Raw genomic sequence first — 26,905 nt, 5'->3', positions numbered from 1 at the left:
ACAAACAATCTTACAATTTTGTGTATTAAACAAGTGCCTTAGTTGGAAGTAAAAATTCACTGAAAATATAACATTTTGTAACAATCAATTTTATAGAAACTCACAAGAAAAGGTTTGCCGCAACAGAAATCTTTTCCTTCCCGTGCGTTGGTGGCTTTGTGTTTGGAGATTCCCGACTGTGTTTTGACCTCTCTTCCACACTGTTCCCAAACAAATGGCTTTCTACAAGTAAAAAATATTAATATAAATTATCGACAATCATGATAATTTTGAGTAACATGAACGTCGTGATTATCATATTTTAAGCACGCAAAACAGTACCAACAATGTTTTATTTACCAACTTTTGTTAATTAGACAGACTTAAAATATTATTGATGTTTATGTCAATCTTTTGATTCTCTAGTTTAGTTTGTGTACCACACATAGCATTTCAAAAACGTGCCCACACATAGCATTATTGCATTCTTAAGCACACACTCCGAAATTATCAAAAACGTTACCTGAAGTGATGGTTTGTTGACATCCGATTTTCCCACGCATAGCAAAGAAAAGTCACGTGGTACAGGCACCTTGTGCATAGGATAATATAGGACGTTACTCTTAGCACATGCAATAAACCCAGTTTTCCAGTAATTAGGCTATATTAATTTACAGCGATCCAAAGTGCAAACAACTGTGAAATTTATTAACAGTATTTCATCATAATGTATAAGTAGTATTTATATTATGTTTTTAGTTTTATGGTAAAACCGGGCTTAATGCGGGTGTGACATTTTCCGCCTGAACTGGATTTTTGCTAAAAAAACTTCCTTGAAACGAAACATTCAATAAAAGGGGTATGTTTCGTTTCTGAAAGTATTTCAAAATCTGCGCCATTTTAAAAGTGTGTCATAGTCTATTCAAGTTTCTATGATTTAAATGAACAAGTACACCAAGCTGCAACTAAGGCTCACATTGTCGGCCCACGTATTATTTATACCTACATGGCGTATTCTTACGTTTACTGCGCAATATTCTAAACAGTACCCCACACTTCGGCCATTGCCTTTATTTTCTTGGGGTACATTGTAATAAACTTAAGAGAATCCGGGGTACTTTCAAGTAGTACCTGAGCCGACAACGATAAATTGAGCACTATTAATAGACCACTCTGGATCAGCAAACGATTAATTACATAAGGTATGATTACACGTATTCCGATTCAAATAAGGTCCCATTATACATATACCAATAAAATAATATTGTTCTTGCCTTTCCTATTGATCTAATTGTGTAAGTCTGATATAATGATAACTCTGTCCTCTTCAGATTATTGCACTAACATTATACCTTCTTACAATATTTAAGAAAGTAGAATTCGATTAATTGCAGGCAATATCGGAAAACAGGATTTCGGTAGTGAGATTTCGACAAAAGCCCCGTACTTCAATAAACGCTCCCGAAACGTTCATCTTTCAATGAAGTACCCAATAAAATATCGAAATGTAACAGACTCACAAAGGATCAGGAAAATACCGGCAAAAAGAATGGGTGCTATCGCTAAATTGCTTTTAAGACAGAAGATAAAATGATCTATTTAGAAATAGGCACTACCTAGAGACCACGGATGATTACAAAATGCTTTAGTGTAATGTAACCGTACATCAAGATTACGGCGACTCCCGGAGATATTTGATATATCACGAATACATCGGCCTAATGAACGTGTTACTGTTAACGTTATCATTTCACGCGGTACAATTGTTGGAGTCAAAGTTCGCACGTCACGTGAAAAAGACGACATTGAACGGACTAAGAGGCGTTTCTGGTACAAGCGTAACATTACGGATCAATACTGAGGTACGTATACAATCAGTTATTCATGTGTTATTGTCAAACGAATACCATGCGTATTCCGTTAAATTATCAGATACATGAATGTACAACTTTTTATATTGCTAGATAGAGCGTTTGCTTCAATTTAGATGTTATATTAAGGCGCGTTTATACTTTGTTTTTCTTTTTGTTTCCTTTGTTTTTATTTTTGTTTCATACTCGGCATCTGTCTATATAAAGGATTCACAAGGAATTCAAGGAATATTTCGCACAATGTATTTATTATAAATTGAAAAAGCCATGCCTGGATTCCACTAAAAGGAAAACAAATCTCGTGTAAAGTAGGGTTTAACTACATAAGTACATGGCCACCATTGTATTCTCGTATCGATCATAAACACGATTTGTTAATATTGTTCACGAAAGAAGTTAGGACAATCAATCAAGTCAATTAATCAATCAATCCAATACATTTTGAAATAATAATTATACATATAGTTTCAATGTGTTAAAATAAAGTGTAGCCCACCTAAGCTGGAATATTATACTAAACCAGAATGCTTGATACTATTTATGATCATTTTCCCTACTTTCGCTTCCCCGAAAGCATTGTTGTTTCTGTATCTGCATTTTCCTATTTGTCTTCATCAATTTTCTCATCAAAAATATCTTCATCACTCTTCCTATTATCATTCAATGAATAGTCATATATATATATATAATGTTGTAATAGGAGTCATAACCACTACCATTAGCTCGACTTTAAGGTTGCCATTCCCTTATTAAATTGATCTTTTTTAATTTCACTAAAAAGACAGAAGTGTTACTTAAATGGTCGTATCCATACAACCTCATCCTTCTGTCTATCACCTTAACAATTGTTTTAGCCATATTAAAATTTATTGTACAACCAACATATATGTTTATTCTATATCCAATAAATTCATCAAATACAGCATTCTTCATATGTACAACAAAAGTAACGCTTATCTATAAATGTGCCATTTGTTGCACGATATGCTGTTGTTTAATCGCAGCGAGTTACATTATAATACTACTATCATGAAAATCATAGTCCGTTTTAATATATATCACACAAACTATGTCACTTTCAGTGGTGAATATTCAATATGAAGGTGCAAAGTATGGCGGTATGTGGATTTAAAAAAACAACAAAGCCGCCAGTGTGTGTGGCAGTTTTCCTTATATTGTTATAGTAAAACATTGGTGAACCTTTGTCAAGGCATTTGTTATAATGATATCTCATCTGAAATTGAACATCGTTTTCGTTTCGGTTAGATTAAAAATATTGCCGTCAGGGGGCGGGGTAGTTTTCCGTATTTGGCTATAGTAAAACGGTGCTTACATTATTTAAGTCACATTTATAGTTATTTTTTTTTATAAAACTTGGTCAGATCATTTGATATAATGATATCTAGGCTAAACTTGAAAATGGTTTCGGAACGTTGCAAATATTGCCAACACGGATGTTGCACTTTTCTGTATATGGCTACAGTAGAAACGTGTTAACAATTTACAATTCAAACTTATGCCAATCTTCATAAACACTTGGTCACAAGATCTGGTATTATTATATATTGACCGAGTTTGAAAATGTGTCCGGTTGGTTAAAAAACAAGGCCACCAGGAAGGCGGGTAGTTTTCCTGAAATGGCTAAAGTGAAATAATGTAAACACTCTACAAATCACTTTTTAGTCCAATGTTCATGAAACTTGATCAGAACGGTTGCCTTACGATATCTTCCGAGATAAATACTGTCTCATTGTGTTAATGATATTGGACCCGAGATCAAACATGGTTCCAGTCATATGTTATTGATATTTCCATTGAGTTCTAAAATGGTTCTGGTCTATTAAACAATATTTCGGATATACAGCTCGTATTAGTTTAGCGTGTAATGTTGGCTTAATTGCAAACTAACAACACGGGTTGAAGTTGCATTTTTATGAGGATGAGTACAACCATTGCAAAAAAAATAATCTAGTGTGATATTGACGTTGCTTTTGTTGATGATAATTGTTGCTTACGATGATGATGATGATGATGATGATGGTGATGGTGGTAGTGATGATGATAATGATAATGATGATTGTGGTGGTGGTGATGATGATGATGGTGGTGTTGGTGGTTGTGTTGGTGATGATGATGATGCTGATGATGATGATGATGATGATGACGACGACGACGACGATGATGATGATGATGATGATGATGATGATAATAATGATGATGATGATGATGATGATGATGATGGTGGTGCTGGTGGTGGTGCTGTTGGTGATGATGATGATATTGATGATGATGATGATGATGATGATGATGATGATGATGATGATGATGATGATGATGATGATGATGATGAGGATGATTGATGATGATGTATGAAACTTAGCTGATAAATTAATTCCTCTATTGTAACTATCTTAGTTTGAGATGATTATAAAATGTAATCAATCTGACCTCATTTAAGATAAATGAGGACGATAACCCAAACGTCCTGTGGACGTCCTAACATTTAACCTTTCTATGCACGTCATGTGATTTACAAAATTTGATTGTTCATGTAATGATATGAAGTGAATGAAAGCCTCATCTGTAAGTTTAATTAAATATTATTGAAATAGAATCTCACTGTATCCATATTTTTATCATGATAAAAATATGAAGTGATTAAATTAAATTGATCTCCATCAATGCGGTCGTCTACAAGAATGTAGCAATATTCCATGGTAGTGTTTGTTACACAAGTTTGTGTTAATTTTCTTTTGTAAAAGATCAAGAAATTAACAGAAACTGAAATATTGAACAACATTCAAACAAATATTTGTTGTTTCTTTGTTACGAAAATGCATTTAAACTTAACTTGCTGTAAGTTGGTATATTGCTAGCATGCTGTCGATTCTATGAGAGCTTTTATTGTAGTATGATAAAAACAGCTAACAAATGTCAAGTAGATGTTTTATCAATTAAGAACCATTTTTATATGCTCATTTGACGAGGTCAAATACACAAAGCGTGTTAACACTCTAGAAATATGGTCAAAACATTTTTTATAGTGTATAACGATGAATGAACACAAACAACGTTTAAAAGGTAATGCATTGTTGCCGACCCTAAAGTTGTGTTGGTATTTCATGAGTGTTTGGTCTTTTCTGCAACATTCGATCATATCAGATTTAATGTGTTTTAAGTATAAAGATTCAAGTTATGTTGCATGGTGAATTGAAAGACTGTATGTAATCGAACACCTTATAAATAAAAGAAAATCTGTTTATTTTAAGAGGTTGACCGACCTACTTACCAAATATTTACGCTATTTTTGGAAATGAAGGTGACCGCACTTGTTTTGTATTCCAATGTTTGCGCTCTGACAACACAAAATATCACGCTTGATCGTCATTAAAGTCTCTATAACGCTCAAAATCAACGAAAATTTCGTAAAGTATTTCGTAAAATAAAGTTAACACCTAAACAAACAGTGTTTCATTTAGCCATAGCCACAAATTAACGCTAGATGTGGTATGATTACATAGATTTGTGTAGATACAAAATGCTCGCTTTTAGTTATTTGTGACCACAAATAATTCCACTTGAATATCCTGCGAATATATCTATTCCTACGACACACGAACACCATGTTAGTGTTAAAATTAGTGCGGAAAATTAAAATGGAAAAACAACGAGCATTCGTATCTCTTTGACCAGATCACATCTGGCGTTGAAATTTCGAAAATTGCCATAATAAACACTGATTTTTAATTGGTTAAGTTTATTTTAAGAAACATTGTACGAAATTGTCGTTGATTTTGAGTAGTAATGTTACTTTAAGTATAAAAAAGACAAAAAATCATCAAGTTACGATGCCGAGTAAAGCTAACGCCGCGGTGAAAATCAAAGTACTGAAAGTACTGGTTTGACGATGCTTTTGAAGATGATGGATATATAGAGGATATTTGTTGGATTCGGTGGAATATCGAATTTCCCAGAAAAACAGCGAAACATATCGATATTTTCACCGTTTTTTTTCACTGTTTAAAACATTGAAATAACAGTTTATTTCACTGATATTTCTGTATAAATCACCGGAAGGCATAAAATAAATAAGCATTCATTTAAGTTAATTTACATCACCGCAATTGTGTATTTTGTATTGCTTGTCATTTATCCGCAGGTCAATAGTTAATGGTTGTGGTGCAATCGTTTTCGTTCTTGGACACTGCACTCCCTTCAATGGGATTTATATACAGTCCAACCTGTCAATAAAGACCACTCAAGGGATTTGATCGTTGTGGTCTTTGTTCACAGGTGGTCTTTACTCGCAGGGTCGATCAAAACTTTGCAAAATATGCTAGTAGTTTTTTAACAGGTACCTTATCTATGTATGTGCTCTATTGTTTAAATGTTTGAATACTTATGCATGTATAATGAAATAAAGGATTGAAAACACAGTTTTGTTTTACATTTGTATATTTATTACAAGTTGTGTTTCTATTCCCTTATGTTTTTATTATTTATTTAATTTATCATACACTGTATAAATAACTATTGACATACATGTATACGCACATGCACATGTAATTCTACAAAGTACAAAATACACATAACATAGCAAACATTTATACATGAAATACATGAATCACTACTACACAACCAGTAAAGTTGACAATAATGGACAATAAATGACATCTGATATTTATATAAGACTGAAAACATCGTCAACAAACCACTTATGCACTAAGTCATTCACTGACGCGAATTCCGACTCACGCTTAAGGCGTTTACTTTCACAGTTTACGTTCTCTTCGAATTCGTCCATAATCTCATGTTTGCGCTTTAAAATGCTCTGAATTTGAGTTTTTCCTACACCAAGATCACTAGCCACTCGTCTACAACTGTGTCCTTTATCTAACAAACTAATGACCTTAACGCGTTCTTGCAACGTCAAGAACTCACGCTTGGAAGCCATGATGGTTAACTTGAACTGACAATTAACTTTTCTATAATCTATGAACGTCTTATTACGGAGAAATTTAAGAAGAGAATGACTATCAAAATGTTTGTCTTTAATAGGCATCGTAAATGATTTGAAACCGTTAATTTCCTTAATGAGTTTATGAAAGCCCCAATTTTGTCTTTGATATTTTCGGCAATTAGTACATTTATCGCGAGTCACTTAAATACAAAGGCAAATTTTTACACTTTTGACAAACTGTCAAATGCATAAAAGAAGCAGACGACTATCAATTAGAAATGCATGTTAAATAAACAAACAACTGCTATCGAGTGCAATAAACTGTCACTTGCAAAAATCTCCATAGCGACCGACGAGTCCACTAGTAAGATCTGTATCACGTGACTACGCAGCGTCCTTGCTGTCATTTTGTTTTTTGAAAGGTGCGAAATTGCTGATTTTTATGATTGCAGTGGTCGTTGTAAGCTATCAAAATGGAGATTTGGGAATGTAAAAGGGTGGTCGTTGGTCTTTGTTCACAGGTGGGCTTTATTCGCAGGTGCAATATATAGTGAAATCGTTCGGGAGGAAATCGGTGTGGTCGTTATTGACTGTTGGTCGCTATTAACAGGCGGTCGCTAGGGCAGGTTGGACTGTACCTAAATATCTCATATTTGAACTTACAATTCTTTTGGGATTTAAATCCAATTATTAATTCGACTATTAAGAATGCTCGTAAGACAGACAGCTCACCAGAGTTATGCCCCTATAATTACGCACGTCGTCCGGGACATTCTTCTTAAAACATGCACAATGAAACCTTTGGACCACTCTGTAGGGAAATGACCTGAATTCAATATAGAATTAAAGATTCTTAACAGATGTTATGACAGTATATCAAAATTTTCGATGAAATATTCGTTTATCAAATAGTCAACGCCACACGATTTATTGCGTTTGAGTCGATGAACTGCCTTCTCTACTTCTTCTATAGTAATTGGACAATCTAGCTCTTCAAATCTGCCGTTGTCAGTATTAAAATTATACAAATTGAAACATTGTTACGCTTGTGTATTATTTACGCCTTTTAAATCGTTCTGAAGAGAGGAAAAATACTTATAAAAATCATCAACGGACAATGAATCACTAATGCTGTTTTTATTTTTGCTAAAAAGCTTCCAACAATCTCTAGGCTTCGAGTGTCTAAGACTTACGATTTCTTTTAATCTTTTGTTTTTATATTGTTGACGTATGAATAGATAAGCAAAACATTAATAAACACGAGCATTAAATTAAATTATTACTTTAAATAGTAGTGGACAATGATCTGACCATACTGAGTAAGAGTCAACATTAAAACATGTTATAAGATTTAAGTTTTCTTCACGTAGTAACAAGTAGTCAATGACACTAGAACCACGTTAATTCACGAACGTAAAAGCTCCTAAACTATCATTCTTTTATCTACCGTTTGCTGTCCCCAATGAGAGCGATATGCACATGTCAAGAAGCTTCTTGTCAAAACAATCAGATTGCGAATCCATTGAATTCCGTGGAAGTTGAGAGTCACTTGCGTTAGACTGGTCATTTAAGGGATTAACTGTGCGGTCACAAACAATAAAAGCTCGCTTATTTCCTACTCGAGCGTTCCAATCGCCCGCTTAAACAAACTTTGCTATTTTTTTGAAGTTGATTAATATCATTTGGTAAGATAAAAAATACCTTATCTAATTTAAGCCACACAATGCCATCATGATATCTTTTAACAATAGAAATTCCCATGGATTTCTTAACATTAATTGCTATTCCGCCACTACATCGTTTAGATTTTTTGTTATGAAATTTACTTTTAAAAAGGTAACATTTATAGCCAACAATATCATAACAAGAAGAGTTATTTGCCCATGTTTCAAACAATAAAATAATATCAAATTTACGAATATAGTTTACAAAGTCATATTCACTAAGTTTAATATTTGTAAGTTCTTGAACGTTCCAAGAGAGAAATTTTAATTCAGCCTCCGGAAGTTCCTACTTGCTGCTACCGCTGTTGCTGTTGTTGGTTGTTGCGCTGTCAGGCTGCACCGGAACACCGTCCATGTACAGTTTATCATAGCTGAGCCAAGCCCTCTTGCCATTAGCGCGTGCTTTCCGGAAGGCAGGCATCAAGCTTCTGCGTCGGTCGGCAACGTCCTCTGGAAACTGGTCACTCACATAGTATTTGGTTCCCCTAAGGTTCCGGCTACATTTTCGCACGGTTTCTCTGTCCTTAAATAGTGAGAATTTGGCGACAATTGAACGAGGATGTGATTGGTTTCCGCATTGCCTTGCGCCAATACGATGCACTCGCTCAAAGCTTATACTTAAAAACATACATGGCAAACACAGATAACAATGGGCATGAACATTGCAATATTCTTACCAACAGATATATTTCAAAAGGACAGACAATAAAGCAAAACACACTTTTAAGAATTTTAATGATTTTGCATACAAATAAACAGTTCCCAATTTTTATCAAATCAATGAAGCATTTTCGATGCATAATGCATATGATGCATAAACAATAACACAAATAACGTATAGAGGAATATTATTTACATCTTGGAAATATAGCAGAAGCCTCATTTACGAATAACTAGCATTTTAGGCAATTGTTTTTGATAGTAAAAACAGATACACAAAGAAGTGAAATCGTCTTGAAATTAAAATTCAAAACATGTCGGCAAAATTACGTCGATCGTTATAGCAGAAACACATAATTTATATTTATATCAGTTTATATTTAAGGATCAATTGATAAAAAAATACTACACCAAATATGGTACTTAGCGAGATTACTATGCCGCGAGCAGTTGATAGAGTGACGTGTTGACCGTAATTAACGAATTTTGTTTATAATACAACTATTATTCACACCCTAATCCTAAGGGGGCCCATTACAATATTATTAAAGGCAGACATGCAGCATAACACACTAAACATTGTTTTGTCATAAAATACTAGAACAATATAATGGGTCTTTACTTTTTGAATGCAAACACTAGTGAGTCATAAATACTCGATATAGCAAAAACCATAATAATATATTTATATCTAAAATCACATCTAGTCACAAATAAGTTAGAAAGAAAAAGTAATTGTAAAACAATTTTATGGAATAACAAAAAAATAAACCCAAACTAAAATATATACATAAAAAGTACGCTAATACAAAGAATTCCATCACATATAAAATCTATCTTATACACAAAACACACGCAATTTTTCGAAGTGCTGATATCTATTTATACCAAACTCTTGTATGTATCAATTAACTGGCCTTTTAATGAACTGCTATTATAAGCTTTGATCTGGACAACTGAGGAAAAATACATCACACCTACTTTAATTGGCAACGCGATTTGTGTAAATACTTTGCAAACTGATTGAACATCAATTAAATATGTTATAATATACCAGTGCCGAAGTGACTAACTGTGAATGCCGAACTGGTCAAACCCAAGTCCCGAAGTAGCACTTTTTTACGATGCCAAAGTAGCCAAATGCCGAAGTGACTAGATACCGTAACACATAGTTCGTTAAATTGAATATTTTGCAATTCTCCAGGCATTTCATGAAGATTTTTAACGAGCATATTATATTGCTATTGACAATTTAATATGTTATCCATCAACATTGCTTATTAACATCCATCAGTATGCATACAATTCATGAGTACCGTGTATATTATGTGTGTATAAGTATTGTTTACACATGTACGTATATATAACATAACAAAAATAAAATCGAAAACAAAAATCTTCAAATATTCCATGCTTACCCCTTTGAAAAAGTTAACAAGCACTGACAGTAAAATTGTCACAATACACAGGCTTTCGTTTAAGCATTACGTTTAATGTTTAGAGAACAAGAACAAATAAATGTCTTAATGTCATATGAGCCTCGTTCTGGGAAGACTGGACTTCTCATTGACAATACGTATCAGCTGAACATGCCAATACAAGAGACAATCACCACCAACATTATTTCAAACACATAATTAGTATTGCACTTCTCATTGACAATACGTACCAACTGGACATGCCAAATACAAGAGACAATCATCACCATCATTATTTTAAACACATAATTAGTATTACACTTCTCGTGGGCAATAAGTATCAGCTGGTCACGTCATATATAAGAGAGAGCCACTACCAACATCATTATTTCGGACATGAAATTGGTCTTGCACTTCTCACGGGCAATAATTATCAGGTAGTCATGCCAAATGTAAGACACAAAAATCACCAACATCATTATTTCAGATATATACTTCTACTTTCACTACTCCCGGTCACCTTGTATCCATTGGTCATGCCACCTATAAGACACTACCACCACAAACACTATTATTTAAGACAAATAATTGGTCTTGTACTTCTTATCGGCAATAAGTATCAACTGGCCTTGCCAAATAAAATACATCATCGCCACCACCATCATTATATAAGATAAATAATTGTTCTTGCTCTTCAAACTTTTCACGGGCATTTAGTATCCGCTGGTCATGCAAATTATCAAACACAGTAACCACAAACATTTTTATTTCAGACAAATACTTGATCTTGCATTGTTCATGGGCAAATAGTATCAGCTGATCATTCAAAGTATTAGAAAACACCACTTTCTCGTGGGAAATAATTATCAGCTGGCCATGCCAATTATACGACACTACCATCACCACCACCAAAATCATTAGTTCAGTCAATCAGTAGGTCTTGCAGTTGCACTTGCAATTAGTATCAGCTTGCCATGATAAAGTTCAGACACAACAGCCACAGGACATCATTATTTTAGGTATTCACGAGGAATCTTACAAGTCATGAGGATTATAAAACACCTCCACCACCAACATCATTTTTTCAGATGATAAGTGGGTCTTTCACTGTTTAAATGTTATTATTCTTACATAATCATAAACACTAAATGACACCACCATGATAAATAGTTGAATTAATACGTTGGCAAAGTAAATAATGGGCAATTGTTATCAATAGGCTTTTAAGCACATGAATTTTAAATAGCGATTTAATATTTGAGACATATTTTACTTGGGACCGTTTCATTGTTTGATATAATAACTTGCACCCTTAATTTCCAGAATACAATATTGTACAAACAATAGTTTTTGAACTCGTTATGAACACCCTCATTCTGTACTTTTAAAGTAAACAAAAAAAAACGAAAACAATGAATACATTAAGTGTAAATTGAATTCACAAGCTTGCAACGGTCTAACAAATCTTACTCTACAATCTAATGTTACTATCAAATAAATATACATGTGTTCAAATATGTTAATCGTGGTTTATTGCGAAGAAGTGTTCCAATGGTCAATATTATTGAAATATCGAAAAGTATTAGGACGACGAGATAACAATCACAATTACTGCGGACATATAGCCACTTGGACCAGAATACGCACGACCCTATCCTCGATGACGACCATAAAGTCTTCTGACAAATCCTAAATACAATCACAATAATGTAAGAGATATATGTGTGAATAGTATGCTGTTTTAAACCGTTATATTTGTGCGTTAAATTTTAATATTGTGCACTTTTGCATGTATTGTAAGTGATTTGTTTGCATATATAACAATTCTACGTCCGTGGGTCAGTTTTTTTATCAATATTGTAAATGTATTATATATAAAATGTAAGATAAATCGTTATAAATCGCTTCAAATGCATTTAAAAAACACATGGATCATGAATAAGTTAACATAAAATGTACAAAAAAAAACTCAATACAACATCGCTTGAAATGCATTAAAATACGCATGTACTGTATACTTATTATGAATAAATAATCTTCAAATACATTAATTGGGTGTTAAGCTTTTACACTTACAGATGCTGACGTTGCTTAATAGTTTTCACCTATCATTCACACCTCTACGACAAATTCTATGTATTATAACTGAGACGAAATCACTAAGTACGCCCTTTGAACACGAATATCAGTGTACAAAACTGTATTAGGATGAAACCTCCATACTCTAACGAAATTGTGGAATGTAACCTATCATTTTCAATTTCCAACTTTCGCTTTCAAGGGTTTGTTATCAAGTGTTTTATTTAGCATTTTTACACAAAACACACGCACTTTGACATGTTTGGTTACGGTAGAATCCTTTCTAAATGAAGCATTTGTTTCTTAAGATGTTTTTGTTTGATCTGAGCACAGGGATCGTTAGGTAAAAAATACTCTATTATACTATATACATATATACAAGGGATACAACTGTCAAATTTCCTGCACAACATCATGGTCTGAACAATAGCAAAAAAATCGCTTCCAAAAGCAATACTTACATAAAAAAAACTGTATAACAACAGCTCAGACATTTATCTATCAGATAATAACTACGTGTATAGCAGTAAAAGTGTTCATAGTTGTGTTTGAAACGAAAGTTTCATGAAAAACGGTAAAATTTTCGAAATGCGACACAGGTGTGCACACCCATTTTGTCACATTTTGTTTCATAATTTAATAATTACAGAGAAGTTGAGCAAATTTTACCTTGTTTTATTATCCATAGACACTTTATTAATCAAAGTAGACACCTTCCATAATTGCATGTAACTGCATATATGTAAAACACCGTAAATATTAAATTTGTTTACATTTCTACCATCTTCAAAGATTTGTATGCAATTTGTCAGGTAATGTTACGTGGAACGTGAATGGCTGGATTTATTACTGCAGTGGAATTTCAACCAATCAAATCGCATGTTAGAAATACATGTGAAATATCCAAAATGAAAGTAAAACATTGTCATTGTGAAATTGAAGCAGATTGATATGAATTTCTAGCAAAATATGCTCACTAAATAGTAACTATGTTCTATTTCACTATGAAAAAAAACTATCCAAGGAATATGTACCAGCAAAAGAGCTTTATAACAAAGGAATACGAAAATTACTTCTAGAATTCTCAGTTTTCAGCTGTGCACACCTGTGTCCAAGTAAGGATTTTTGAGCATTTTGAATGAAACTTTCTCTCTTAGTTCAATGAAAAGCTTGAACTTTATTGCCAAGTGTATTATTTTCTGAAAGATAAATGTCTTGGCTGTTGTAATACAGTTTAATTGGTGTATTTATTGCATTTGGAAGCAAAATTTTCGCTATTGTTTACACCATGGTTGTGTGCAGGAATTTTCACAGTTGTATCCCTTGTATATATATGTAGTATAACATAATATTTTTACTTAACGGTCCCTATGGATCTGAGTCGAGTTTATAGTCGATGACATTTTACTAAGTGAAATGAAAAGTAGTGGGTGGGGTAATGTAAAATAATAATTCGTTATATTAGATTTATATATTAACTTTGAAAAATTAGCAAAACACAAATAGTTTATACTTCAGTGATACATACAATTGAATCACTTCAAATGAAATCTTTCTTAAGGAGTAAACAATCTCATTGTTTCATCTTATCAACAACTTCCTTCTTGGGGATTGTGGAAGATAATTTTAGATATGGTAGGTTCTTGTTGAGTCGTTGGTTCTTTTAGAGCCGTGGTTGCAGAGATTGTAGGAAATAACGTAATAAATATCTCACTTGAGGCAGTTATTCTGGAAAAAAAGTTTGTACAGTAGGACACAGTCACCATCGTTTTGCTGCTCAAAAATGCAACAAAAACATGTGTAATTCATCAAATATTTCCTCTCTTTATGAATGGTTCATATAGTGTTCCTATGTAACACATAATGGTTTATTTATAAGTTTTGTTTCATACTACATACATGGTCTGTTGACATTGTTTCACAAGAAATTAATTTCCCCTGCAAATAGATCAAGAAACTTTAGCGAACAGTTTATATAGTATTGAAAGGTAATGTTATTACTCACCCCCTTAACGACTCGCCCCATAAAGACTCACCTCATGTTTTATAACGATTCGCCCCACTTATATAACGACTCGCCCCACATATATAACGACTTGCCCAATCAAAATTAAATGTTATATCATATATGGTAACATAAATGCAATCAATTCAGAATATGAATTCGTAACATATTTATGTCACGCTATAAATCAAAGACAGTTCATTTTCTTGGATACATTTCTACATATATTGGTGAATGAATATTAATTACTGCATGGGGGCATATTTTAAGGTTCAAATGTTTCAATGCATCTTACAATAGATGACAATAACTCTCATCAGCCTGTAATATACAATTTTGACACCATTGTCGCTTTCTCAGTAGACGAGTTTTCATTTGGATACTTACAGATCGACCTTGACATTTTTTGCTGAAATTGTAAACATTACTTTTGTTTTCTGAACTATATATTATTATTTTTTATTAACAACAAATGTCTGGTTTATTAAAAGACTGATTTCAAAGTGAATCAGGTAATTTAAAATCATTTTTACTTTGCGTTTGTATTTACACCACAATTTGTTTACAAAACAAGCAAGAATAATTGAAAATACCGGGAAATGTCATTCTGAATTTGAAAACACTTGAGCACATGGTATGTTACTAAAAATAGTAGTAATGTCATATGACCGTGAAATCGCGGGAGATTCTCATTTAAAAAATGTCTGTCGCATCGCTGGTTTTCTTGATATGTTAGACTAGTAAAGATTAATTTCAAATGTTTAAGAAAGTATTCTGTGAAAGAATATATCAGTTAAATGTGAAAAGTATCAATCTTTCCGATCAAGTGGTTAATTTGGGCAAATAACTGCATTTAAAAGCTGTTTTAAACCGGTCTTTGTTAACTGTCAACTTGTCGGGAATTTCTGGTTGACTTACCTAATGGGGTTGGTCCATACTTTATAGTCGGGCCAGTCAAAAACCATTATAAGCGACATTTAAAGTTATGTTAGCCAGAACTACCCTGCAATGACAGTTTTCAGGCTATTTATTGTATACAAATCTTGAATTTGGAATATCCAATCAGAAATCTCGGCTTAACAAAAACCTATTTTCAAGGTGGTAATCTTTTCACCAACCATTCAACACTTATTTACTATGTTTCAATGTAATTTACATAAATGTAAATTTAACCAAAGGTTAATAGCACGATACCAGCTGGCGAAATAGGGATATAAGTAAAAAAGCAAAAACAATGGGGGGATTTTTTTAGCTGAAATAGGGGGAAAAGTATACTATTTTTAGGGGGAATGAGGTCGAATTTAGGCCCCCATAAACGGCCAAACGAGGGCCCTGGATTTATTTATTGAAATGTACATTTCAGACTTTGCATAAAACTTTATTGCTTGTATATAAATACTTCTGATGTATGTATCAGTTTAAAGGTAATATACAAATTTACAAGGCAAAGACAACTTAATGATTTTAACGTGCATAGTCTGAGAGATGCATGTATTCATATGCGATTCTTTGTAACATGTCAGAACAATGCAGATTTTCTTATTGAAAAGGACATATCTGCCTTTCGCTTAAACAGTATTGTTTTTTCTTTTTATTATTCTCATTTTACATATCATTTTAAAGGTAATATAAAAATGTACAACTTCTTTATTTTAAGGTGAAAAGTCTCGGAGATATTCACTATTGAATCTTTGTAACATTTCAGGCCGATGCAGATTTTTTTGTTGAAAAGTACATATCGGCCTTTGCCCGTAATTTAACATTTTCTAAATAAACATTTCATGTTTGAATATCAAGTGGGAAGTTATGTAATAAGCTAATAGAGAAAATATATTAGTCGATTTCAACTGCTACCATTCAGAAGAAATTCAGTATAGAAATGTGACAGATTTCAGGCCCTTATATAGACAAGTTTAATGCCTCTGGTAGGGTGGAATATAGCATTTGAAATGTCCGAAAACTTTAACACTGCCCAGAACTTTTGCAATATTGAAGATAGCAACTTGATATTTGGCATACATTTGTATCTCATAGAGCTGTACATTTTGAGTGGTGAAAGGTCAAGGTCATCCTTCAAGGTCAAATGTCAAATATATGGCTTTAAAGCGGCGCAATAGGGGGCATTGTGTTTCTGACAAACACATCTCTTGTTTATTTACAAGTTCATATATTTTGCCTTAAACTGCAATTTTATTTATGCTCCTCAATCAAGTATTAATTTAAGGTTAATATAAAAGAACTTAAAGCTTGACTATAATTTATGAATTTATTTTATATTAAAATTAAACTATTCTCCTTTTGTTCTCTTTGTTTCCTAAACTGATCTATTTCTTTATTAAATTATCCAAATGAAGTTGATTATACGTTAAATATGAGTCTTGTTGCTTGCTTGTCACTTTTCCGGATTGTTTATTTCAGCTTGGATGTTGGCTGGTGGGAGTAGTGGGGACGCAAAAGTTTTACACAGCAGCAATTGTTCACCCCGCCCTGACTCTCATACACTGTCCTAGGACCCAGATGCTTGACACTTCCTATACATGTACAATGCTTAGCCCATGCTTCTGCAAAATCAGAAATGATAAAAAAAACGATAATAATTATTTAACAAAACATAATTATAAAAGCATTACTGTCACAATATAAAAAAAACATGATTAAATGACCATTTGTCTGTTGTGCATCGTCAAAATGTGTTGGATGAGTACCAAAATAGTTCTGGGTGGGTGAAAAACATGGCCGCAAATTGGCGGGGCGTTTAGTTATTAGCTCAACTGAGCACAACGTGCTCATGGTGAGCTTTTGCGATCGCCTTTTGTCTCGTTTGCGTCATTAACAAAACTTCTTTAACACTCTAGAGGCCACATTTATTGTGTTATCTTTATGAAACATGGTCAGAACATGTGTCCCAATGATATCTTGGAAAAGTTCGATTACAGTTCCAGGTGGTTGAAAAACATGACTGTCAGGAGGTGTGACAGTTTTCCTAATAATGCTATAGTAAATCCTTGTTAATACTCTCGATGTTTTGTGGCCAATCTTCATGAAACTTAGTCAAAACGGTAGTTCAAATGATGGGTCACTATCATTGGAGTCACTAGGTCAAAGATCAAGATCACTGTTACAATTAGTGTGACAATCGTTTCCGATCAATAACTTGTCAACACATTGACCGATTTGGCATGATACTTCACATGTGCATATGCCTTGGACAGTAAATGACCCGTATCGAAATTTGGGTCACTAGTTACAAGCCCTGTTTAGGGGGCATGTGTCTCTGTCTCCAGAACTCTAGATAGTCCAATCTTTATGAAACTTGGCCAGACCATGTGTCCCAACAATATCTTGGATGAGTTTGCAAATTGTTTCGGTTGTTTGTAAAACATCTATCCATTCCGTTGGATAACATGACTGCCTTGGGGCAGGGCATTTTTCATATGGCTTTAGTTAATCCTTTTTGACACTCTAAAAATCACATTTAATTTCGCATCGTTATGAAACTTGGTCAGAACATGTGTTCTAATGATAGCTCAGCTGAGTTTGAAAACGGTTATGGTTCGTAAAAAAAAACATGGCAGCCATGGGGCGGGGAATTTTTCCTTATATGGCTATTAAAATCATAGTGAAACACTGTTAACACATTCGAGTCATATTTTAGTGCAATATAAATGAAACTTTAAATTGAAATGAAACAGTGCTTGGTTTGGTTTTAGGTGTTAACACTATTGGTGTACACAAGCCATCTCAAACCGAGACCCATGAGCCTGATACGGGGGCCTGAGAAACTGTAAAGTGTCCCCGCATGCGCAACAACAACAAATAATAACCTGCCGACGAGAACATAATTGTTATTTCCAAGGTGAATATTTTGAATTTTTACGTATATAATTCATTTAAATGATATGTGTTCAAAAGTGTAAGGCATTATCTCTCTTTTTATGAATATTGGTAAACAAGATTTGTTTAAGCAACCGAGTTTGATTTCCCAATTCATTCAGAATTGATGAGATAATTGGGGTTGGGGTGCTAAGTGATTTTTTATTTTAAGTCTAGAGAATCTTTGAAATTTGCTTCTCTAAAACACATAACGCTTAGTCATGTAGATAGCTGCGGGTACTATTGGGGCCAGTTAAACAGCTGTTTAACAGATAACTAAAAATAAACTCCTTTGTTGGTCCTTGGCGTCTGGTTTCGAGGCAATTTTAAAATCAATTCTATTTTAAGACTTTCTGGGCATAACTTACGGACATTAAATCCGATCCTTTAGGAAAACAGTAAATAACAATCAGCTCGTGTTACTCATTACTAAAATCAGACTAGGGTCACTCTTAATCTATGGACTGATATGCCCGTTTTCAGCCACGGTGAACAATAATGGCCATAGGTTTTTGATTGGTTGACGATATGTATTTAGTTTTTGTGGTTGTTGTTTCTAACAATGAGCATATGAAAAGAGGATAATGGATAGACGCAAACAAAATATTTTTCGGATTTGAAACAATTATAGTGCATTTCTTGTCCCTTTAAAGTGCTTTTATCCAGAAGTTTTGGGGGCAACCGGTCTAGCACCTGGCCAAGACGTCACCCTGGACTCCACTGGAAGCCTGCCAGTCTTCTGGTCCACGTGTTTATTAGCTCCACTGGCCAGAGGCCAGTGGGGCTTATGTCATGGTCCTGTGTCCGTCGTGCGTGCGTGCATTAACTTTTCCACAAAACATCTTCTTCTCCTAAACTACTGGTCCAATTCTGATGAAATTTCACAGGAATGTTCCTGGGGTGAACCTTTTTCAAATTTGTTCAAATTATGACCCTGGGATCAAATTTGACCCTACCCCGGGGGTCACAAAAATAAAAATTTGCTTATATAAGGCCTATTTTGTGAAAACTTTAAAAATCTTCTCGTCCATAATCATTGGGCCTAGGGCTATCAAATTTGGTTTGTAGAGACGTCTAATAGTCCTTAACCAAATTTCTTCAAATTATGCCTCTGGGGTCAAATTTGACCCTGCCCTGTGGGTCACAAAATTGAACATATGCTTATTAAAGGCTTATTTTGTGAAAACTTTCAAAATCTTCTCGTCCGTAACCATTGGGCCTAGGGCTATCAAATTTTGTATGTAGAGACATCTAATAATACTCTACCAAATTTCTTCAAATAATGCTCCTGGGGTGGAATTTGACCCTGCCCCAGGGGTCACAAAATTGAACATATGCTATTATAAGGCCTATTTTGTGAAAACTTTCAAAATCTTCTTTTCCATAACCATTGGACCTAGCGCTATGAACTTTGGTATGTAGAGACATCTTATAGTCCTCTACCAAATTTCTTCAAATTATGCCCCTGGGGTCAAATTTGACCCTGCCCAGGGGGTCACAAAATTGAACATCTGGTTATATAAGGCCTATTTTGTGAAAACTTCAAACTCTTCTCGTCCATAACAATTGGGTCTAGGTCTATCAAATTTGGTATGTAGAGACATCTAATAGCCCTCTACCAAATTTCTTAAAATATTGCCCCTGGGATCAAATTTGACCCTGCCCCGGGGTAACAAAATTGAACATATTCTTGTATAAGGCCTATTTTGTGAAAACTTTCAAAATCTTCTCGTCCATAGCCATTTGGCCTAGGGCTATCAAATTTGGTATGTAGAGACATTTATAGTCCTCTACCAAATTTCTTCAAATTAGTCCCCTGGGGTCAAATTTGACCCTGCCCCGTGGGTAACAAAATTGAACATATGCTTATATAAGGCCTTTTTTGTGAAAACTTTCAAAATCTCCTCATCCATAACCATTGGGCCTAGGGCTATCAAATTTGGTAAAGACATCTAATAGTCCTCTACAAATTTATTCAAATTATGCCCCTAGGGTCAAATTTGAAACTGCCCCGGGGGTCACAACATTGAACATATGCTTATATAAGGCCTATTTTGTGAAAACTTTCAAAATCTTCTCATCCATAACCATTGTGCCTAGGGCTATCAAATTTGGTATGTAGAGACAACTTATAGTCTTCTACCTATTTTTTTCAAATTATGCCTCTGGGGTCAAATTTGACCCTGCCCCGGGGTCACAAAATTGAACATATGCTTATATAAGGCCTATTTTTGAAAACTTTAAAAATCTTCTCGTCCATAACCATTGGGCCTAGGTCAATCAAATTTGGTATGTAGAGACATCTTATATTTCTCTACAAGTTTGTTCAAATTATTCCCCTGGGGTCAAATTTGACCCTTCCCCGGGGGTCACAAAATTTAACATGTGCTTATATAAGGCCTATTTTTGAAAACTTTCAAAATTTTCTCGTCCATAACCATTGGGCCTAGGGCTATCAATTTTGGTATGTAGAGACATCTAATAGTCCTCTACCAAATTTCTTCAAAATATGCCCTTGGGGTCAAATTTGACCCTGCCCCGGGTGTAACAAAATTGAACACATGCTTATATCAGGCCTATTTTGTGAAAACTTTCAAAATCTTCTCGTCCATAACCATTTGGCCTAGGTCTATCAAATTTGGTATGTAGAGACATCTAATAGTCCTCTACCAAATTTCTTCAAATTATGCCCCTGGGGTCAAATTTGACCCTGCTCCAGGGGTCACAAAATTGAACATATGCCTACTTAAGGCCTATTTTGTGAAAACTTTCAAAAACCTCTGAGTCTCGTCCATAACCATTAGAACTAGGGCTATCAAATTTAGTATGTAGAGACATCTAATAGTCCTCTACCAAATGTCTTCAAATTATGCCCCTGGGGTTAAATTTGACCCTGCCCCGAGGGTCACAAAATTGAACATATGCTAATATAAGTAAGGCTTATTTTGTGAAAACTTTTAAAATGTTCTTGTCCATAACTGTAATGCATAGGGCTACCAAATTTGGTATGTAGTGACATGTAATAGTTCTCTTCTTAGTTTGTTTAAATTATGCCCCTAGGGTCAAATTTGAAACTGCCCCGGGGTCGCAAAATTGAATATATGCTTATAAAGGTCTTATTTTTTTTAAACTTTCAAAAACTTCTTTTCAATAACCATTGGGTGTAGGGCTACCAAATTTGGTATGTAGTGACATCTTTTAGTTCTCTACCAAGTTCGTTCAAATTATGCTCCTGGGGTCAAATTTGACCCTGCCCCGAGGGTCACAATATTGAACATACGCTTATATAAGGCCTATTTTGTGAAAACATTCAAAATCTTCTTGTCCATAAACATTGTGCCTAGGGCTACCAAATTTGGGTATGTAAAGAAATCTTATATTTCTCTACCAAGTTTGTTCAAATTATGCCCCTAGGGTCAAATTTGGTCAAATTATGCCCCTGGGGTCAAATTTGACCCTGCCCCAGGGGATCAAAAAATGGAACATATGCTTATATAAGGCCTATTTTGTGAAAACTTCAAAAATCTTTCTGTCCTGCATAACCATCCAGCCTAGGGCTATCAAATTTGGTATGTAGTGACAATGACATCTTATAGTCCTCTACCAAATTTGTTCAAATGTTATCCCTGGGGTCAAATTTGAACCTTCTCCAGGGGTCACAAAACTGAACATATGCTTATATATTGCCTATTTTGTGAAAACTTAAAAAAAATCTTGTCCATAACCATTAGGCCTAGGGCTACACAATTTGGTATGTAGTGACATTGTATAGTCCTCCACTTAGTTTCTTCAAATTATGCCCCAGGAGTCAAATTTGACTCTGCCCCGGGGGCCACAAAATCGATTATATGCTTATATAGTGCCTATTTTGTGAAAACTTTAAAAATTCTCTTGTCCTTAACCATAAGGAGGGCTACCAAATTTGGCATGTAGTGACATCTAACAGTTCTCTACCAAGTTTGTTTAAATACTGCCCCTGGGATCAAATTTGACCCTGCCCGGGGGTCACAAAACTGAACATACGCTTATACGGGGCCTATTTTGTGAAAACTTTAAAAATATTCTTGTCCATAACCATTGGCCTTAGGGCTACCAAATTTGGTATAAAGTAACATCTAATAAATCTCTACCAAATTTGTTCAAATAATGCCTCTGGTGTCAACTTTGATCCTGCCCTGGGGGTCACAAAATTGAATTAACGCATAAAAAGCGCCTATTTTGTGAAATCTTTAAAAATCTTCTTATTGAAAATCATTGAGACTATGGCTACCAAATTTGGTATGCAGTATTATCTTATAGTCCTCTACCAAGGTTGTTCAAATTATGCCCTTTGGGTCAAATTTGACCCTGACCCGCGGGTCACAAAATTGAACATTATATACGCTTATATCTTGTTATTTTGTGAAAACTTTAAAAATATTCTTGTCCTTAACTCTATGACCTAGGGCTACCATATTTTGTATGCACATGTAGTGAGATATAGTAGTCCTCTACAAAGTTTGCTCAAATTATGCCCCTGGGGTTAATTTTGACCAAGCCCAGGGGTCACAAAAGTGTACATGTGCTTAAATAGGGCCTATATTTTAGTATTTGCACATGCAGAGAATATTTGTTTCAGCCTTTTTTCAGCAGTGGAGCGATACAGGGCCATCAGTGCCCACTTGTTTATTCTGGATTACTACATCAATTTCCTCAGAGTGCCCCATACCATCTATTGTTAGAAATTATTGTTTATTAACTAAACTTTAGTTATTTATCTAGTTAAGAAAATTAAGAATGATATGCTTTACGTTTCAGTTGGTTTGATTCTTTGAACAGATGATCTAAGTTTTGTAAAATATACTTATTAAATTATAGGACAAATAAAGCAACCAAGATAACATGATCAGAGGATGCTCACATACAAGAACATTTACGACGTGCCATAATACTATCTTCTCCTCGGTTGTCCACAAACTAACTCTCTACTGAATGGTTCATTTAGTCTCCTGAGGATGGCTGCCGACACCAACATCTTCACCGATAAGCAGACCAATAACTGGTTCAAAGCGTGCATTGCCCTCAATTTGACAAAGGATGGATTGACTGACTTTGTTGTGACGGAATTGTTAAACGTCCAAACAATAGTTGGTAGAAGTTGTGGACAATGCTTTATTCAAAACCTTATACCGTGTCCAACTCAGGACGTGTGTAAAAAGAGGAAAAGAAATAATTGTTCTTTCCACATTTCACAACAACCAAAGTCATGCCAAACATGTGATAAAGTGAAACAAAATATCACATTGTTACACAGATTTAATGGGCCTAGTTGGGCAAACACTAAAGCTGAAAGATGGGCAATGGATCCGTGGGAAATCGGAAAATGCTACCTCCCAAGGGATGGATATAGCAGTGTATCCTCTGTGCAAGAATCTGACTTCAATGGTGTGGTAAGCATCATGTTGAACTGCACGCATTTCCAGACATGTCTCTCCGCCGCATGCCTGTGTCCACCTCCACCTGATAAGCGATGCCCGCTTGAGAAGGTAATCTTTAAATGTACCAGTCTAAAAGACTGAATATGTGTCTAGTTTAACAAAGTTAGTTTGTTAACTCATGAATTGTTCATATGTATATTTCTATGTGTTATGACGCTATGTATGTCATGCAATTATTTCTAAATGCATCAAATATACAAGTCTTAGTTAAAATAGTCTATGTATATTTAAGCATTTTTACAATCACATGTCTTCACTTCGACGCTGACAGTCCATGTGTGTAAAGGTTTACCTCAATTCTTCTTTTCTTGGTCCTTAACATCACAGCGATCCATTCTCACTGTAGGGGTCCTTAACGTCACAGGGATCCTTTTTCCCTCTAGGTCCGTCAAATAGGCCGAGATGTACGCCACACTGCGGACTGCAAGGTTACAGATGCTGATCTGCAGTACTTCTTTCTGACACTGACCACCCTACTTGCTGATCCAGTCCGCTTATTGCATGATTCCTCAGCAACAGAAGCGCGCAGGAAAATCAGTGATGTAAATTTATTGTATTTGTGTTGTTTGTCTCTTTATGAAGACGTATATAATATAAAGAATGCTTGCAATGGCCCCAGGAATATGTGTACTACATGTACAAGATGTTTGGTTGTATCATTAGAAAATTGCACTTGAATTATTTTCAATCGAAATATAAACACCAGTGCTCCAGCTAGGCCTAAATGGAAGAGTGCCCTGCCCTCCCTAAGCCCTGCCCTGCCCTTCGAAGGCAACGGCTTGCCCTTTTATTAACCAGGTTTTCCGAAGGAAAAAACTGGTTATTAGATTGGCGAATGCGGGCGGGCTGGCTGGCTGGCTGGCGGGCTGGCGGGCGGGCGGAACAAGCTTGTCCGGGCAATAACTATGTCGTTCAGTGTCAGATTTTAAAATCATTTGGCACATTTGTTCACCATCATTGGACGGTGTGTCGCGCGAAATAATAACGTCGATATCTCCAAGTTCAAGGTCTCACTTTGAGTTCAAAGGTCAAAAAAGGCCATAAATGAGCTTGTCCTGGCCATAACTATGTCATTCATTGTGAGATTTTAAAATCATTTGGCCCATTTGTTCACCATCATGGGACGGTGTGTCGCACGAAAGAATCACGTCAATATCTCCAATGTCAAGGTCGCCACGACTAAAAATAGATTTTTTTTAAAACAAACTTACAAAGGGGGTTAATTTTGTTTGTTCATTTCAAAAGTTCAGTTTGAGTTTTCTCCCTTTATCAGATTTTTTTTTCACAATGAAAACCTGGTTTTGTGACAATTTTGTCCCTTGTTTATAATTTTTTAGACATTTTTATAATTTATAAACTCGTATTTTATTGTTATCAATTTATTTCTCATTGTAAACATTTATAAGCACGGTTTAATAATAATGGAAATTATATATTCTTACAATTATTCATTATATATAAATTAATATGCAACAGGGAGCATTCCAGCTAAGACCGCACGCTCAAAAGTGCCCTTTTGACAAAGGACTGCGCACTCGAAAGTGCCCTTGTGACAAAATAGCCCCCCTGCTCTTTTAAAATCCTAGCTGGAGCACTGTAAACACTGCTTTAATGAATATCACTGGACATACAATCAAAATCGTTGAGTGAACTAGAACCAATTAATTTGACCTACAAGGCAATCTGACTGTCATCAAATATCAATATAATGAAGCACATTAACAACTTTGAAATATTCAACCTGTTTGGTCAAAGATATTGAAAATCACATTATTGAACGGAGATATTGGAATCATATAATAACACGACAGTAAATAATTAATAGAACAAATTAAGGCTTTATTAAAACGAACGCATATATGCATTTAATAATTGTCAATATGGGAATTTTATGCCCCTCGTCCAAGAAGAAGGGGTTTATTGTTTTGCTGGATGTTGGTCGGTCTGTCTGTCGGTAGAGCAGTCTGAATCTCTGTAGACCAGTTCGTTTCAGATCCATAACTCGTCAACGCATTGACCCATTGGCTATTGGCCTTTGAGAGTAGATGACCCCTATTGAAATTGGGGTCACTAGGTCAAAGGTTAAGGTCACAATCACACTAAGTGTGAAAATCGTTGCAGATCAATAACTCGTCAACAAATTGACCGATTGGCTTAATACTTCACATGTGCATTGGCCTTGAAAAGAAGATGACCCCTATTGAAATTGGGGTCACTGGGTTAAAGGTCAAGGTCACTATCACACTTAGTGTGAACATCGTTTCCCATCAATAACTCGTCAACTGATTCACCGATTGACTTGATACTTCACATGTGCACTGGCCTTGAACGGTAGATGGCCCCTATTGAAATTTGCAGGCTTTCTACTGGTCCCTACTTTTCCCTACTTTTTGTTCTTAACCCTTTTTTCCATACTTTTTTCAAAAATAGCCCTATTATCCCTACTTTTTCATTTTGCAGGTAAAATAAATAAAATGTAAAATGAAGGCTTACCGGGGTACATGATTCTTCTTTAGATATTTTGCAGAATTTTGATTCATTATGAATCAGTTCAGATGTGTTTGGCGGATCACCTTTTGATGTCCATCCTTGAAAGCACCATGGCTCCTTGGCTAGTCAGTACAGAAATACTGGTCTTTAGGTAAGATGATTTCTTTTTACACTGTGAAAATACATGTATGTTCTATTTAATCATAACATATGTGCTTCTTGAAATAGAGGTGAAAGATATGCACGATTCATCTAGACTTTACACTCACTACCAAGTTTCTTTTTTTCACAATGATGCTACTAGCTGAGGGAACCCACAAATGCCATGCTGTGTTTTAAACCTTATGGGTTAAATTCGAAATTGCAGAT

General features: G+C 34.8%; 2 protein-coding genes across 2 annotated transcripts in view; both read left to right on the top strand.

Annotated features, from left to right (window-relative positions):
* Positions 1-26,905, top strand: part of LOC127839721 (uncharacterized) — an 89,122-nt gene that overhangs the window by 52,464 nt on the left and 9,753 nt on the right. The window lies entirely within an intron of this gene.
* On the top strand, positions 1,712-26,674 carry LOC127836905 (uncharacterized protein CXorf38-like). Its single transcript, XM_052363553.1, has 5 exons — positions 1,712-1,841; positions 18,407-18,552; positions 23,427-24,094; positions 24,430-24,588; positions 26,507-26,674. The coding sequence occupies exons 3-5, from the start codon at positions 23,564-23,566 to the stop codon at positions 26,513-26,515; spliced, it is 699 nt and encodes a 232-aa protein (XP_052219513.1). The 5' UTR covers positions 1,712-1,841; positions 18,407-18,552; positions 23,427-23,563; the 3' UTR covers positions 26,516-26,674.

This window comes from Dreissena polymorpha, chromosome 7 (genome assembly GCF_020536995.1).
Source record: "Dreissena polymorpha isolate Duluth1 chromosome 7, UMN_Dpol_1.0, whole genome shotgun sequence".
NCBI lineage: Eukaryota > Metazoa > Mollusca > Bivalvia > Myida > Dreissenidae > Dreissena > Dreissena polymorpha.
This window is presented reverse-complemented; position numbering and strand designations above follow the sequence as displayed.

What these genes read in the sequence shown, in the direction of transcription:
- LOC127836905 (XM_052363553.1), top strand. Translation starts at nt 23,564, where the DNA reads ATGGCTGCCGACACCAACATCTTCACCGATAAGCAGACCAATAACTGG. An exon ending in AGCGATGCCCGCTTGAGAAG is followed by an intron (nt 24,095 to 24,429) that starts GTAATCTTTAAA and finishes TTTTCCCTCTAG; the next exon opens with GTCCGTCAAATAGGCCGAGA.